The sequence below is a fragment of the Sorex araneus genome, chromosome 9 (assembly GCF_027595985.1).
Source record: "Sorex araneus isolate mSorAra2 chromosome 9, mSorAra2.pri, whole genome shotgun sequence".
In the NCBI taxonomy this organism is placed as follows: Eukaryota; Metazoa; Chordata; class Mammalia; order Eulipotyphla; family Soricidae; genus Sorex; species Sorex araneus.
The window spans coordinates 15,636,773-15,650,001 of NC_073310.1; the positions used below are offsets into that span (position 1 = coordinate 15,636,773).

Sequence of the window (13,229 nt, forward strand, 5' to 3'; positions counted from 1 at the left end):
CTGTGGGGCAGGCTTGAGTGGTGATGGGAAACTTCGAAATAATGGCGGTGGGAAGGTGTACTAGTGGTAGGATTGGTGTTGAAATATTGAATGTAATCAATTATTGTGAACAACTTTATGAAAATAAAATTTTAAAATTATAAAAAATATTTTAAAGATAAAAATAAACGGGAGGCTGCAGAAAAAGGAACCCTCATGCACTCTCTGTGGAAATGTCATCTGCTTCAACATCCGTGGAAAACAGTATGAATTTTAATCTCTTCTCAAGAGACTAAAAGTAGAGCTCTCCTATGATCCATCAATTTTACTTTGTGACATCTATAGCACAGCGGGTAGGGCATTTGCTTTACACGCGGCCGACCCAGATTTGATTCCTCCGTCCCTCTCAGAGAGCCCGGCAAGCTACCGAGAGTATCCCGCCCGCACGGCAGAGCCTGGCAAGCTCCCCATAGCATATTCGATATGCCAAAACCAGTAACAACAAGTCTCACAATGGAGACGTTATTGGTGCCTGCTTGAGCAAATCGATGAACAACGGGACGACAGTGCTACAGTGCTACAGTGACATCTATCACCAGAACACAAAAACATTAATTTGAATATATACTTTCTTTTTATTTTGTTTTGGGGTTACAGTGGCAGTGTTCCAGGCTTTCTCCTGACTCTGCTCTCAGGAATCACTCCTGGCAGGGCTCAGGGAACCACCCGGGGTACCAAGAATCAAACCCGGTTGGGCCGGATGCAAGGAAACCAAGAGTAGAACTGGAGAGCAGGTCGCACACTGGCCTTCCTGGGCTCTCTGGAGACTTACCCTCTTTTCTTTTCTCCTTTCTCTGCCGCCCGTTTCTCCGCTCACCCCGAGTTTTTGTTTTCATTTCTCTGGTCTGAAACTGTGGGCTCACTCTGACCTCAGGTCACATGGTTACTTTGGGAGCATTCCCTCCAGGTCCATGCCACAAAAACCTGATCTATTCAAGGTATCACAGATTGAACCATGCGAAAAGAAATGGGGGTTGGAGCTATAGGACAGTGGGGCAGGGCGCTTGCCTTGCACACGGCCAACCTGCCTTCAAGTCCCAGCATCCCAGATGGTCCCCAAAGCCTTCCAGGAATGATCCCTGAGTGCAGAGCCAGGAGTAAGCTCTGAGCCCTTCGAGGTGTGCCCCCCCAAACAAACAAACAGAAAGGGGGTTTGGAGCAATAGTACAGAGGGTAGGGTTTTTGCCTCGTGCATGGCTCACCCAGGTCAATCCCTGGCATCCCATATGGGTCCCTGAAAACTGCTAGGAATAGTTCCTGAGTGCAGAGCCAGGAGTAACCCGTAACCCCCGAGCATTGCCAAGTGTGGTTGAAAAAGCAAAACAAAGAAGAAGAAGGAGAAGGAGGAAGAGGAGAAGGAGGAAGAGGAGGAGGAGGAAGAGGAGAAGAAGAAGAAGAAGAAGAAGAAGAAGAAGAAGAAGAAGAAGAAGAAGAAGAAGAAGAAGAAGAAGAAGAAGAAGAAGAAGAAGAAGAAGAAGAAGAAGAGGAAGAAGGAGAAGAAGGAGAAGAAGGGGAAGAAGAGGAAGAAGGGGAAGAAGAGGAAGAAGAGGAAGAAGAGGAAGAAGGAGAAGGAGAAGAAGAGGAAGGAGAAGAAGAAGAGGAAGAAGAAGAAGAGGAAGAAGAGGAAGAGGAAGAAGAGGAAGAAGGAGAAGAAGGAGAAGAAGAGGAAGAAGAGGAAGAAGGAGAAGAAGGAGAAGAAGAGGAAGAAGAGGAAGAGGAAGAAGAAGAGAAAGAAGAAGAAGAGGAAGAGGAAGAAGAAGAGGAAGAGGAATGAACTGCGGGGCCTTTTTCTTTTTCTTCTGATCCTGACCTTCCCCTCTGTCGACTGACCTTGCTACCTTGGCCCTACTCTGGCCTCTACAGCCGCCAGAAGAGCAGAGTTTGGAGTCTGGAATGGCAGAGCTCCTCCAGGGCATCACCTGGTACCTCCGACAGGCCCAGGTCCAGGCACTGCTCAGGCCAGGCTGGAGCGCAGAGCTTGGCGTTCCCTTATCTCAAGCTCTGCATGTCATAGGGAGAGAAGGTGGCACACCTGGTGAAGTGCACACGTTTCATTTATCTTTTCAATATCGTTTACATTTTCTTCGTTGTTACTGCAATTGACTCCATTCTCCTTACCCCAGCAGAGTTTGAATACATATCTGCGTAGAGAATTTTGAGAGTACAAGCCTCGATTTTGTTTTTGTTCTTAGTGATATCTCAGTTTTGTTTGACTTCTGCATTTTGGTTCAAAAATCAAAACTCTGTATGTGTGTGTGTGTGTGTGTGTGTGTGTGTGTATGTGGTGGTGGTGGGGGGAAGAAGTCCACTCCTGGCAAAAGGCTGCCCAAGGGATCAGAATGAATTCATTTGACAAGCCCAATTAAATACATGAGTAGATTTTGACTTCTACTGCTTGGATTTAATGTTCTTCTAGCATTTGAAAACTTTTTATTTAATATAAAGGTATTAAGAATATTTGTATATTTAAGGCTATTATTGTTCCCTGAAGCCCAAATGCACAATTGTCGCAACTTTAATAAATATCAAGAGATTGGATGCAAATTCATTTGAGAGGCAAAATGTTTCCTTAATGCCAACATGTCCCTTTAATATATCTGGATCCAGATGTTCTGGCTCCATTTGCTGGGGTGCATGCCGCATTAGCTGTCAGTTCCCTGCTGTTTGCCATTATTTAGTATTATTAGAGGCTGTAAGCATGCATACTCATTGGAAAAGTTGAAGAAAGTTTTTAAGTTGAGAATACCATACTGATACCATACTGCAGACCCTTTCCAGGAAGTCTGAGGTTAAAAGCCACTGAGCAGAATGAATATATAAATAAAGTATTAGCATACCAACCTCAAGAAGCAGGACCAAGGGCTGGAGCGATAGCACAGTGGATAGGGCGTTTGCCTTGCACGCGGCCGACCCGGGTTCGATCCCCAGCATCCCATATGGTCCCCTGAGCACCGCCAGGAATAACTCCTGAGTGCAAAGCCAGGAGTAACCCCTGTGCATCGCCGGGTGAGACCCAAAAAGTAAAAAAAAAAAAAAAAGAAGAAGCAGGACCAAGAGATAGTAAGGGGCAAAGGCATTGGACTTGCACAAGATAAACCCTAGTTTATCAATCCCTGGCAAGGCATATGGTCCCCGAGTACAGCTCAGACTGACCCCTGAGCACAGAGCCAAGAATAAGCCCTGAGCATGGCAAGGTGTGGCCCCCAAAATCAGAAAATACAATTAGGGGCCAGAGCAATAGTATAGCAAGTAAGGCGCTTTCCTTTCATGCAGTCGACGTGGGTCGGATCCCTGAGCAATGCCGTTTGTGGCCCCAAAACAAAAGAAAATCACTCCCCCCCTCCCCCCTAAATTAAATAAGCAGTTGAGTAACTAAAAGCAGTGTTTCTTGCTCTGTGCTGGCCATCACGGTGAGGTCCTTGAGAACATAATCAGATCTTCCTTAAGAGCTCTCCTCTCTCCTTCCGGGGAAGCCTCCAGCAAAGTGATTCTTACAAAATTGGATAATGCAAAGTCTTTGGCAATTCTAGAGAACACAAATAGTCCTTTGGGAGGTCATAAGGATTGCAAGAATGTGGCACGGACATCTTTTTTTTTTTTTTTTTTTTAAATTCTGTATCTCTCATTGGATGGGGTCTATAGACATCTTGGCACTACAGAGAATTTCTAACTGAGCAGTGGTAACAAGGCACCGTTCTAACATGATGCCTTCTTCGCTGGAACCATGTGGGCTTGCTTCATGTTAACATACATATTTCATGTTCTTAGGCATATCATAGATTGGCTTCTTGTCTAATGACACCGTCACCCAGAAAATCTGGCCTGTCTAGTTTTGCTGTTCAGGGTCATGCTGTTCTTGTAGCGTAGTGCTCACTGCCTTTCCACATGGATGGATGGAGGCTGCCTCAGGACCAGGCGCCAACCCCTCTGAGATGCCATCTCTGTGCTCATCAGCAAACATTCCCCAGGAGTAGAATACACAGACTCATTTACAGTCTGTGTTTTTTTTTTTTTTTTTTTTGGTTTTTGGGTCACACCCGGCGATGCACAGGGGTTACTCCTGGCTCTGCACTCAGGAGTCACCCCTGGCGGTGCTCAGGGGACCATATGGGATGCTGGGAATTGAACCCGGGTCGGCTGCGTGCAAGGCAAATGCCCTACCGGCTGTGCTATTGCTCCAGCCCCAACAGTCTGTGTTTTTTTAGTTTTAAAAATACAGAGGATGACCAGGATATTTTTCAGAATTAAAAAAAAAGTTATTTTTTTTAAATGTAGGTTCATCAATGAAACGGACCTTTCATTTTCTTCTCCTTTTATGGTGGAGCAACCTTTCGGGGGACCAGCAAATACGCAGCCCACTGGGACTGATGACTCAACGGTATTGAGCTGTCTGACCCACAGCACTTTCATTCTAAACTACCATAATGTGTGTATAGTTCTAAAAGTAGCATGTAAATAGCAGTGAATGTTTTATTAGGTCAGAAAGATTGTGGTCCACTGAACAAACTTGAATAGAATGAATAAGAAGCGTTTCTGTCATAAAGAACGCCAGAACCACAAGAACCCCCAAGGTGGCTCTGGAGTCATCTATTTTTCTATGTGATATTTTTTTCGTTTTATTTGTATTACAAATTCTTCAGTGGTTTGTAAGCTGTTTAATGCATCTTAAAATAGCTAAGAGGGGACCGGAGAGAGAATACAGTGAGCAGGGCATGTGCCTTGCATGTGGTCAATGAGGGTTCATCCCTGGAATTCCATATGGTCCCCTGAGCACTGCCAGGAGTAATTCCTGAGTTTAGAACCCGGAGTAACTCCTGAGCGCCACCGGGTGTATCCCCCCAAAATAAACAAACAAAGTTGAAATAGCTGAGGGATTGGTGACTTTTTAGTTACCTTCTTGTTACCTATGCTGAGTGAGCTGTTTTATTTGTGCCGTAGGTGTGGCAATGTGCTAGATGAGATAGAGCCTTTCTGTGTGGCCCGATGCATGAACTGTGTGCATGATTGAGTCCATGGTGCTTTGAAGAATACAGATCTACTCCGGGAGACTGGGACCGAACTAGCCGCCAGAAATCCATTTGTTCAGTTGTCTGACTCACATTCAGAGGAGAGCGCAAAATCTCTCCTCTTGATAGTGTGGTTTTCCACACTGGTAGTTCTCCCAGTTTTGACCTGATGGATTTTGAAGCTACAAGACTAACGCTTTGACAATTTAGAATTTTGTCTTTCTGCTTGTCTTTCAAAAATAAGACAACTGATCTTTGTTCTTGGTGCTTGCAATAGCTCTTTGCTGATCTTTTTACTGTCAACTATTCAAATGTCCCTTATGTTTTCATAGCCTCCCCCACCCGACTCAAACAGCATATAATTTTTGTTTGTTTTGCTAACAGGGATCAAACCCAAGGTCTTATACAGGCAAAGTATGTGCTTTACCACTGAATTATATATATTTACTTTGAAATATTGTTTTATTCTACTTATATATTGTCTTTTTTTTTTTTGGCTGTTTGGGTCACACCTGGGGATGCACAGGGGTTACTACTGGCTCATGCACTCAGGAATTAACTCCTAGCGGTGCTCAGGGGATCATATGGGATGCTGGGAATCGAACCTGGGTCGGCTGAGTGCAAGGCAAATGCCCTACTTGCTGTGCTATCGCTCCAGTCCCTCTACTTATATGTTGTCTTTTAATATAGATGTATACAGTAGATATGTACATGTATAGTTTTAAAAAGAAAGTATGGCCTGTTTTCATCTATCAATCTTCTTCTTCTTTTTTTTTGGGGGGGGGAATCACACCTGGTGATGCACAGGGGTCACTCCTGACTCTGCACTCAGAAATTACTCCTGGTGGTGCTTGGGGGACCATATGTAATGCTGGGAATCGAATCCAGGTTGGCCGCATGCAAGGCAAACGCCCTACCTGCTGTACTATCTCTCCAGTCCTCATTTTGTGTATGACTGGATTATTGCATTTCAGTTTTTTGTTGCTGTCCAAATGAGAACCTTCTTTTCAATATTATTTTAACAAAGTCCCATTTATCTAATTCCATGTTCACTATTCCTTTATGCCTTTCGGTCCTTTACATGTAGGATAGTTTTCCTTCTTTCTCACATTTCCTTGAAAGACCCCCAAAATCTTCCTTAGGTAATAGGGAGATTTTGGGGGTCTCAGCACTTACATGACTCGATTGTTCTGATCCTCCAGCCAGGACCCCCAAATGCTCAGAGCACTGAGATTTGTGGTTCCCCACCCCACAATGGGGCTGATGTGCCCAGGCTGCTGCCACCATGCATTTCCTTTATTTTGCTTTTTGGGCCACACCTGGAGATGCTCAGGGCTCATTCATGTGCGGATGCCCCTTCTCTTGCATCCTTCTGTGGGAATGGAGGCCCTACTGTATTTTAGAGGCTAAAAGCACAGACGGAAATAACCTCTCACGAATGCTCAATGTAAAGATACCTAGACAGTATGGCATGCGGGTAGAAAAATGAGTCAAGTAGGCCGCTTAAAACTGAGGGAATCCATGCTTTAATAGACACCGAAATCACAAAGGAAGGCCAAGTGCCTTAGCAATCTCAATAAAAATATGAAGTTCTTTTTACAGGGTAAATTTCATAATATAAAAAGTTTAATGCCATCTGGAAAGTATAATTTACAAAAAGAGTCCGTGGAGGCCAAAGCTGGCTCACGCTGCATTCGGGGGCATGGGTGCCACGGGGGAAGGGCTGAGGCGGGGCGAGGTGGCCGCAGGCATCCTCGCCTGGGACATCTTGGCAGGCTCTGGCATCAACAAGGGCCCGACTCACAAACCACATATACAATCATCTTAAATAAAACAACAAGATAGGTGCTGAAAATGAGACAGTTTTCACTTTTCTGCCCACTTGCTAAGGGCAACCCAGAGCATGGTCGAAGGGGGTTTGTTTTCCAGCCTGAACCGAAACGGACAGTTTGCCTGTGGCGGGAGGTGGCAGGACCGGGCGGGCACAGTGGACCAGCGGAGAGCAGGGATGGACAGTGTGTTGGGCACCGTCTCCCCCCAAGACCCAGCAAGGATCAGCGTGGACCATGGAGTTTTAACACCTGGGGTGGTAGCGAAAAAACCATGTCATCCTACTCGATCCAGTGTGGATCAAAGTGTTTATTTTAGTAGCTCATTTTTGTCTTGGGGTTTGACTGGGATGAAATCGGGACAGCAGTAGAGTTCACGGATGAGAATAAAAGAAGGAGAGAAACAAAGAGGGAGAGAGACAGAGAGGGAGAGAGGCAGAGAGAGAGTTTACTGCCATACTTTGTGGACAATACCGTTCTTTCTAAAAGATTTCATTGCTGGTATAAGTGTATTTGCCTTTAATGGAACAGGACATTCAAGTTTTCTGCACCGAAAGTCAAATGTATTCCATGCCATCTGTATATTTTGAGGGGAAAAAAAATTGTAAATTTGAGGTGGGTTGGGGAAGGGGAAATGTGCCACACCTGGCAGCAGTGCTCAGGGCTTACTCCTGGCTCTGTGCTTAGTGGTCACTCCTGGCTGTGCTCAGGGGACCATATGTGTTGCGGGGGATGGAACTGGGCTTGGCAATGTGCAAGGCAAGCAGCTAAACCCTGGTACTGTTATCTCTGGCCCCGTTTGTAAAGCCACCCACATCTGTTGACTATTTCCGAGTGGGGCAGAGACAGGGGCCAGGAGGGGGCTGTTGGCTTTTGTCTGCGTGGCTCAGGGTTCCCATCCACGCCAATTCATTTCATTCAATGCAGCGACACTAAGTTTCCCTAGATGAAACGAAAATATTATTTGAACAGAGTTTTCTATCACCTGTACTAGAGACTTTTGGGCCTCGTGGGTTGAGGCCAAATCAAGACTATTATATTCTTCTCGTGTGACTATTTAAACATGTAAGATCCATTCTTAGCTTGTGGCCGTTAAAAGCCAGGCCACTAGCCAGATTGATGCCAGTGGAGATGTAGTTTGTCAGCCTTGACCTATGCAAAAAAAAAAAAAAAAAATCCGAGTGCCATGTCATCTAGACAGATAACTGTTTTCAGTAGCTAAAAATCCGAGTGCCATGTCATCTTAGACATATAGTTTTCAGTAGCTACTTTGATTTTACATTCATTTTTAGAAAGCACGAAGACTGACAGCAAATCTAAATGAGGGGTGATCCTACAGTGATTTTTAAATTGGTCCCATTCTTTCATCAGCTTGGTTTTCCCTTCTCTGAAGCTTGTGTCTAGGACAAAAATAATAATAATAATAATAATAATCACATATGCCACCATCAAACTTTGCAACGAAACCTGAAACAACAATGCACATAGAACTAAAACCAGGTGAGGGTCCACGAGCCCTCTGACTGGTGAGGTCACCGTGGACAGCGATCTGGGTGGCGGACAGGTGCTGGAGTGGGCCAAGGGCCTCCCCCTCATCTTGTGAGACGGAGTAGTCGGACCCTCAGCCTTTCCTCCAGGGCTCTTTGGCACTTGGGAAGAAGGCCGAGAACGGAACAGCCTAATGACAGACAGATTCAGAAATGTACCGTGAGGTTCATTTTCCATTGTTTTTGAGGACCTGATTTTGTTATCTAAATGCACAGTGCTGGGACGTTGGCTCACTTTTATTACCATTTATTTTGTTTCCTCCTTAGCCTTATTGTCGCTTGTCTTTTCCAGTGTTGGGATCATGGTGAGAGTGGGACAGTTTTATCGTTTCCTTGAGTCAACAGGGCTGAAACCTTCTGCCATACAGCTCTGGAAAGCATCACAAATGGGGTAAGTCTCTTTTTTTTTTCTTTTTTGCTTTTTGGGTCGCACCCAGCGTTGCTCAGGAGTTACTCCTGGCTCTGCACTCAGGAATTACCCCTGGCGGTGCTCAGGGGACCACATGGGATGCTGGGGATCGAACCCGGGTCGGCCGTGTGCAAGGCAAACGACCTACCCGCTGTGCTATTGCTCCAGCCCCCAACAGGGTAAGTCTTAACATTTCCTATTTTCAGACTACAGCGAGGAAGAGGTGTGGGTGGGAAACTGGGGTGCACTTGGTAACTGTTTGATTCAAAAGTGTGAATCTACGTAGATTCTAAGCTTTCGCCAGGGCTCTTGATGTTAGTGGTCCCTCCATCAGGCCCTTGTGTCCAGCCTGGATTGTAGGGGACCCTGCCCAGTGGCTCTCACCTTTGAGAGAGAGAGACACAGAGACATCCTCTCAGGAAGGATGGTGGGATTTCCATTATAGAATACTTTGGAATATAGGCTGACATTTGCCAACGCAACCTACTACTAAGGTGGTTCTCAGTATTTTATTAAAATAAATTAAGTTACCCCTGTCTATGGTCTCATCTCATCCCAGTTGGGCTACGGTCTCTGTCCAGTGCCGCAGCTGCAGGAAAAGTCCTCCTTTGTCTCCTGGGACATTTTCAGGGATGGTTCTATCCCTCTCTGGCAGTAACCCAGACACAATCCCAACAGAAGGTCCCGCTTCTCTGGCTCAGAACAACAAATCCTCTGGCAGGAGGAGCTTGTCCCTCAGATGGCAGGCGTGAGGGGGCCCAGACTACGGCATTAGACAGAAGGGGTTTGAGAGGCCGAGAGTTGGAAAAGGAGAGTAACGTGAAGCAGCTGATAAAGGGAGCAGGAGCTGGAAGGCGAGATTCCGGATGATTTAGTTTGCCATGAGATGATTTTCTTTTTCTTTTCTTTTCTTTTCTTTTGCTTATAAGGAAACTGAGAACTCTCCACTCCTTCCCCCAGTCCAAACTGAATACTTATTGATGACTATTCAAAATTTGACACTTTAAAAAACCTTTTTGAGCTTTTAAAAATAAGAACTATAAATGCAAAGTACTGTTGATAATAAAACCAAGTGGCTTCTCCACGTACAAAAAAGGTCTGTAATGTTTTAAAAGCACAAAGTTGCATTTCAAATCACAATTGCATAGTTCTAAAATGCCTGGATAAGACGGTATGTAAAATTTTTTTTTTTTTTTAAGAAAATTCAAGTTTGGTTGACAGGGGTGCCCAAAGGACATTTTGTCAAGAGCTCGATGGAGGAGCAGCGTTCACGATGGAAACCTGGTCTCAATGACCAGAATTATTGCATTTGTCCCTGCTAATTGTCAATGTCACACACCCCAAATCGCTAGAATTTCATTACAAATCATTTGGCATTTAAAAAAAAATATTCTGTATTTGGCTAATGTAACGCTTGCTTTGCATGTGGAATCCAACGTAGAGAAACTGTATATACCCCACCCCCAAAACCAGCACCTGAAGCCTTGAAGGGAAAAAAAAAAAAGCTCTGTTGTATTTGTGTATAAAAGGTATTGCATATATACCTCTTAGCAAAATATGTGCTCCCTTTCCTCTTCCCACCCCGGAACCACGACCACGTTCGCATGTATATAGATATAGAATATAAAAATTCCTCTGGCAGAATCACGTCGAAGATGAGAAGCCGGGGAGTTCAAAGGTAAACATTTGGTGAAGGGTGGCGACTCGTCCGTCCGTGGGCCTCCAGAACCAAGCCCACAGAAGTCCTGGTCAGCGGTGGGGAGTGTGAGTGAGTGTGTGTGTGTGTGTGTGTGTGTGTGTGTGTGTGGTGCAGGGGTAGCATGTGTGTATGTGTGTGGTGGCATGTGTGCGCGTGGGTGGTGCAGGGGTAGCATATGTGTATGTGTGGTGGCATGTGTGCGCGTGTGTGGTGCCGCGCCTGTGTGTGGGGTGGTGTGTGTGGTGGTGTGTGTGTGCGACAGTGGCGTGTGTGTATGGTGGAGTGTGTAGAGGGTGGCATGTGTATATGTGTGTGTGCGCGCGTGTGTGTGGGTGGCGTGTGGAGTGGCCTTTGAGCGTGTGTGTGGGGTGGCGTGTGTGTGGTGTGTGGTGGAATGTGTGTGTGGTGGAGTGTGTGTGTGTGTGGTAGTGAGTGTGTGGTGGAGTGTGTGGTGGAGTGTGTGTGTGGTGGCATGTGTGTGTGTCGTCGCGTGTGTATGTGTGGTGGCGTGTGAGGGGTGGTGCGCGTGTGTGTGTGTGGTGGCTTGTGTGAGGAGTGGTGCGCGCGCGTGTGTGTGTGTGTGGTGGCGTGTGTGAGGGGTGGTGCGCGCGCGCGTGTGCGTGTGTGTATGTGCGTGTGTGTGTGTGTGTGCGCGCGCGCGCGGCCCTAGCACTTGGAGGACGGGAAGAACCTGCCGGCCGACAGGAACTTGTAGCCGTTGGCGGCGGGCAGGCGCAGCGGGCGCGGGGGGCCGGCGGCGGGCGGGCCGGCGGCGCGCGCGGGCGTCTCCCAGTGGCCGTTGGCGGGCGCGTCGCCGCGGGCGGGCGGCAGCTCGCGCAGCTCCAGCCGGTCGCCGCCGCCGCCGTCCTTCTTGCGGTGGCGCGGGGACAGGTTGAGCAGGCTGAGCACGTCGCGCCGCGCCGTGAGCGTGCCGGGGGCGGCGCGCGGCGCGGCCTGCGCGAACATCTTGAGGTCGTGCACGGCCTGCACCTTGGGGTCGGCGGCGGCGGCGCGCGGCGCGGGCGCGGGGCTGGAGCGCGCCGAGCCGGCCGACGACGACGCGTAGGAGAGCGCGGGCGACGGGGCGCTGCCGGCGGGCGAGGCGCCGCGCGGCGAGGCGGCGATGTGCGCGCTGTAGGGCGAGCTGGGGTACTTGAGCTTGAAGAGGGGCGACGCCGCCTGCGAGCCGCCGGGGCCCGCGGGCGCGTCCGCGGCGTGGCCGGGGCTGCTGCTCCCCGACGCGGCGCCGCCCGCCTGGGGGAGCGACGAGCTGCGCGCGGGCGGGCGCGGGCGCGCGGGCGCGGGCACGGGCGCGGGCGCGGGCGCGGCCGGCGGCGGCGGCGGCGGCGGGGGCGGGGGCGCGCCCGGCCGGCTGAAGGCGCTGGTCTCGGACGCGCGGAAGACGGAGGCGGCGGGGGCCGGGCCGGGGCTGGGCTCGGGCGCGCCGCCGCGCTGCAGCCGCTCGACGGCCAGCAGGTGGCTCTGCGTCTCCTCCAGGATCCTCTGCGCCAGCTCCTGCGGGTCCAGCGCGCCGCCGCCCGGGCCGTCCTCCTGCGACTTGACGGTGCTGTCCGTCTCCGTGCTCGACTGGTCCGACTCGCCCGTGTCCGAGCTGGCCAGCTTGCCCACCTTCTGGAAGGGCGAGTTGGGGCTGGGGATGAGCGTCATCATGCGCACGGGCGAGTTGGGCGTGCTCACGCTGCCCTTGGAGCTGACCGACGCCGGGAGGCGGCCCCGCGGGGCGGCGGCGTCGGGGGAGAATCTGCGCGCCGCCCCCGCCGCCCCCGCGACCCCCGCCCCCGCCGCTGCCCCCGGCCCGGCCCGGCCGTCCGCGTAGGCCGCCAGCGGCTCGGTGCTGATGATGGAGAAGCCCTGGTACTCGTCGTCGTCCCTGGCGCCGCCCGCCGGCCGCGCGTGCGGGGACGTCTGGCTGCGCGGCAGCGTGGCCCGCTGCGGGTAGGCGCCCAGGGTCGCCCGCGCCGCGACCCCCGCCCCCGCCGCCTCGGCCGCCGCCGCCGCCGCCGCCGCTGCCCCCTCGGCCTTGGACACGAAGCTCATGGACGAGGCGATGGAGCTGAGGCTGTACACGGAGATGGCGTCCGAGGCGATGCTGTCGGCGGCCGTCGGGGAGAAGGGCGGGTGCTGGTAGCCCAGGGGCAGCGCGTTGGACACCGACTGCGCCGAGGCCAGGGACTCGAGCGACGAGGAGCTGTCCAGGCTGAGGCGTTTGGGCAGCTCGGTGGAATCTGCGGTGGGGGGGGGGAAGCAAGGGCCCCAGGGGGCCGGTTATAAGGCGCCGGCGGTGGTCTGGGTGGCTGACCCGCAGCGCACCAGCGGCCACCACTCCGCTGCAGTCCGGACACAAGCCGAGGTCAGCTCGGAAGCCGAGAAACACGGAGCAAGCGTGCACAGGGGCCCCAGACAGCCTGGAGCATCCACGCTGCCTCCCGAGCACCCCAAAGCTCCACGCTGCTCCCTAACCCACGGGCGGTGTTGACCTCCTCCCAACGGGGCCCCGTGCCCCTGGTCAGTCTTGATGTTCAGAGCCTGAAGCCGCATCTTTATCCACCCCACCGACGTTCCTGGTCTTTCTCTCTGCAGTGCTTCTCTCCCCGACTTAGCCTTTCTCCCCGGCTTTCCTTCGCCCCTGCTCTTACAGAGCTTGCCCGTGCCAAGGCCAGGGCCCGCCGCCGCCTGCCC

The 13,229-nt window shown here is 50.6% G+C and overlaps 1 protein-coding gene across 2 annotated transcripts in view; it reads right to left on the reverse strand.

Annotated features, from left to right (window-relative positions):
* Positions 1-6,554: 6,554 nt before the first annotated feature.
* The window catches only part of TTC28 (tetratricopeptide repeat domain 28), a 724,018-nt gene continuing 717,343 nt past the window's right edge, over positions 6,555-13,229 (reverse strand). For both annotated transcript variants that reach the window (XM_055146863.1, XM_055146864.1), the window contains one exon: positions 6,555-12,775. In XM_055146863.1, the coding sequence (XP_055002838.1) occupies positions 11,196-12,775 (1,580 nt within the window). In that variant the 3' untranslated portion in view covers positions 6,555-11,195. The remainder of the gene's footprint in view (positions 12,776-13,229) is intronic.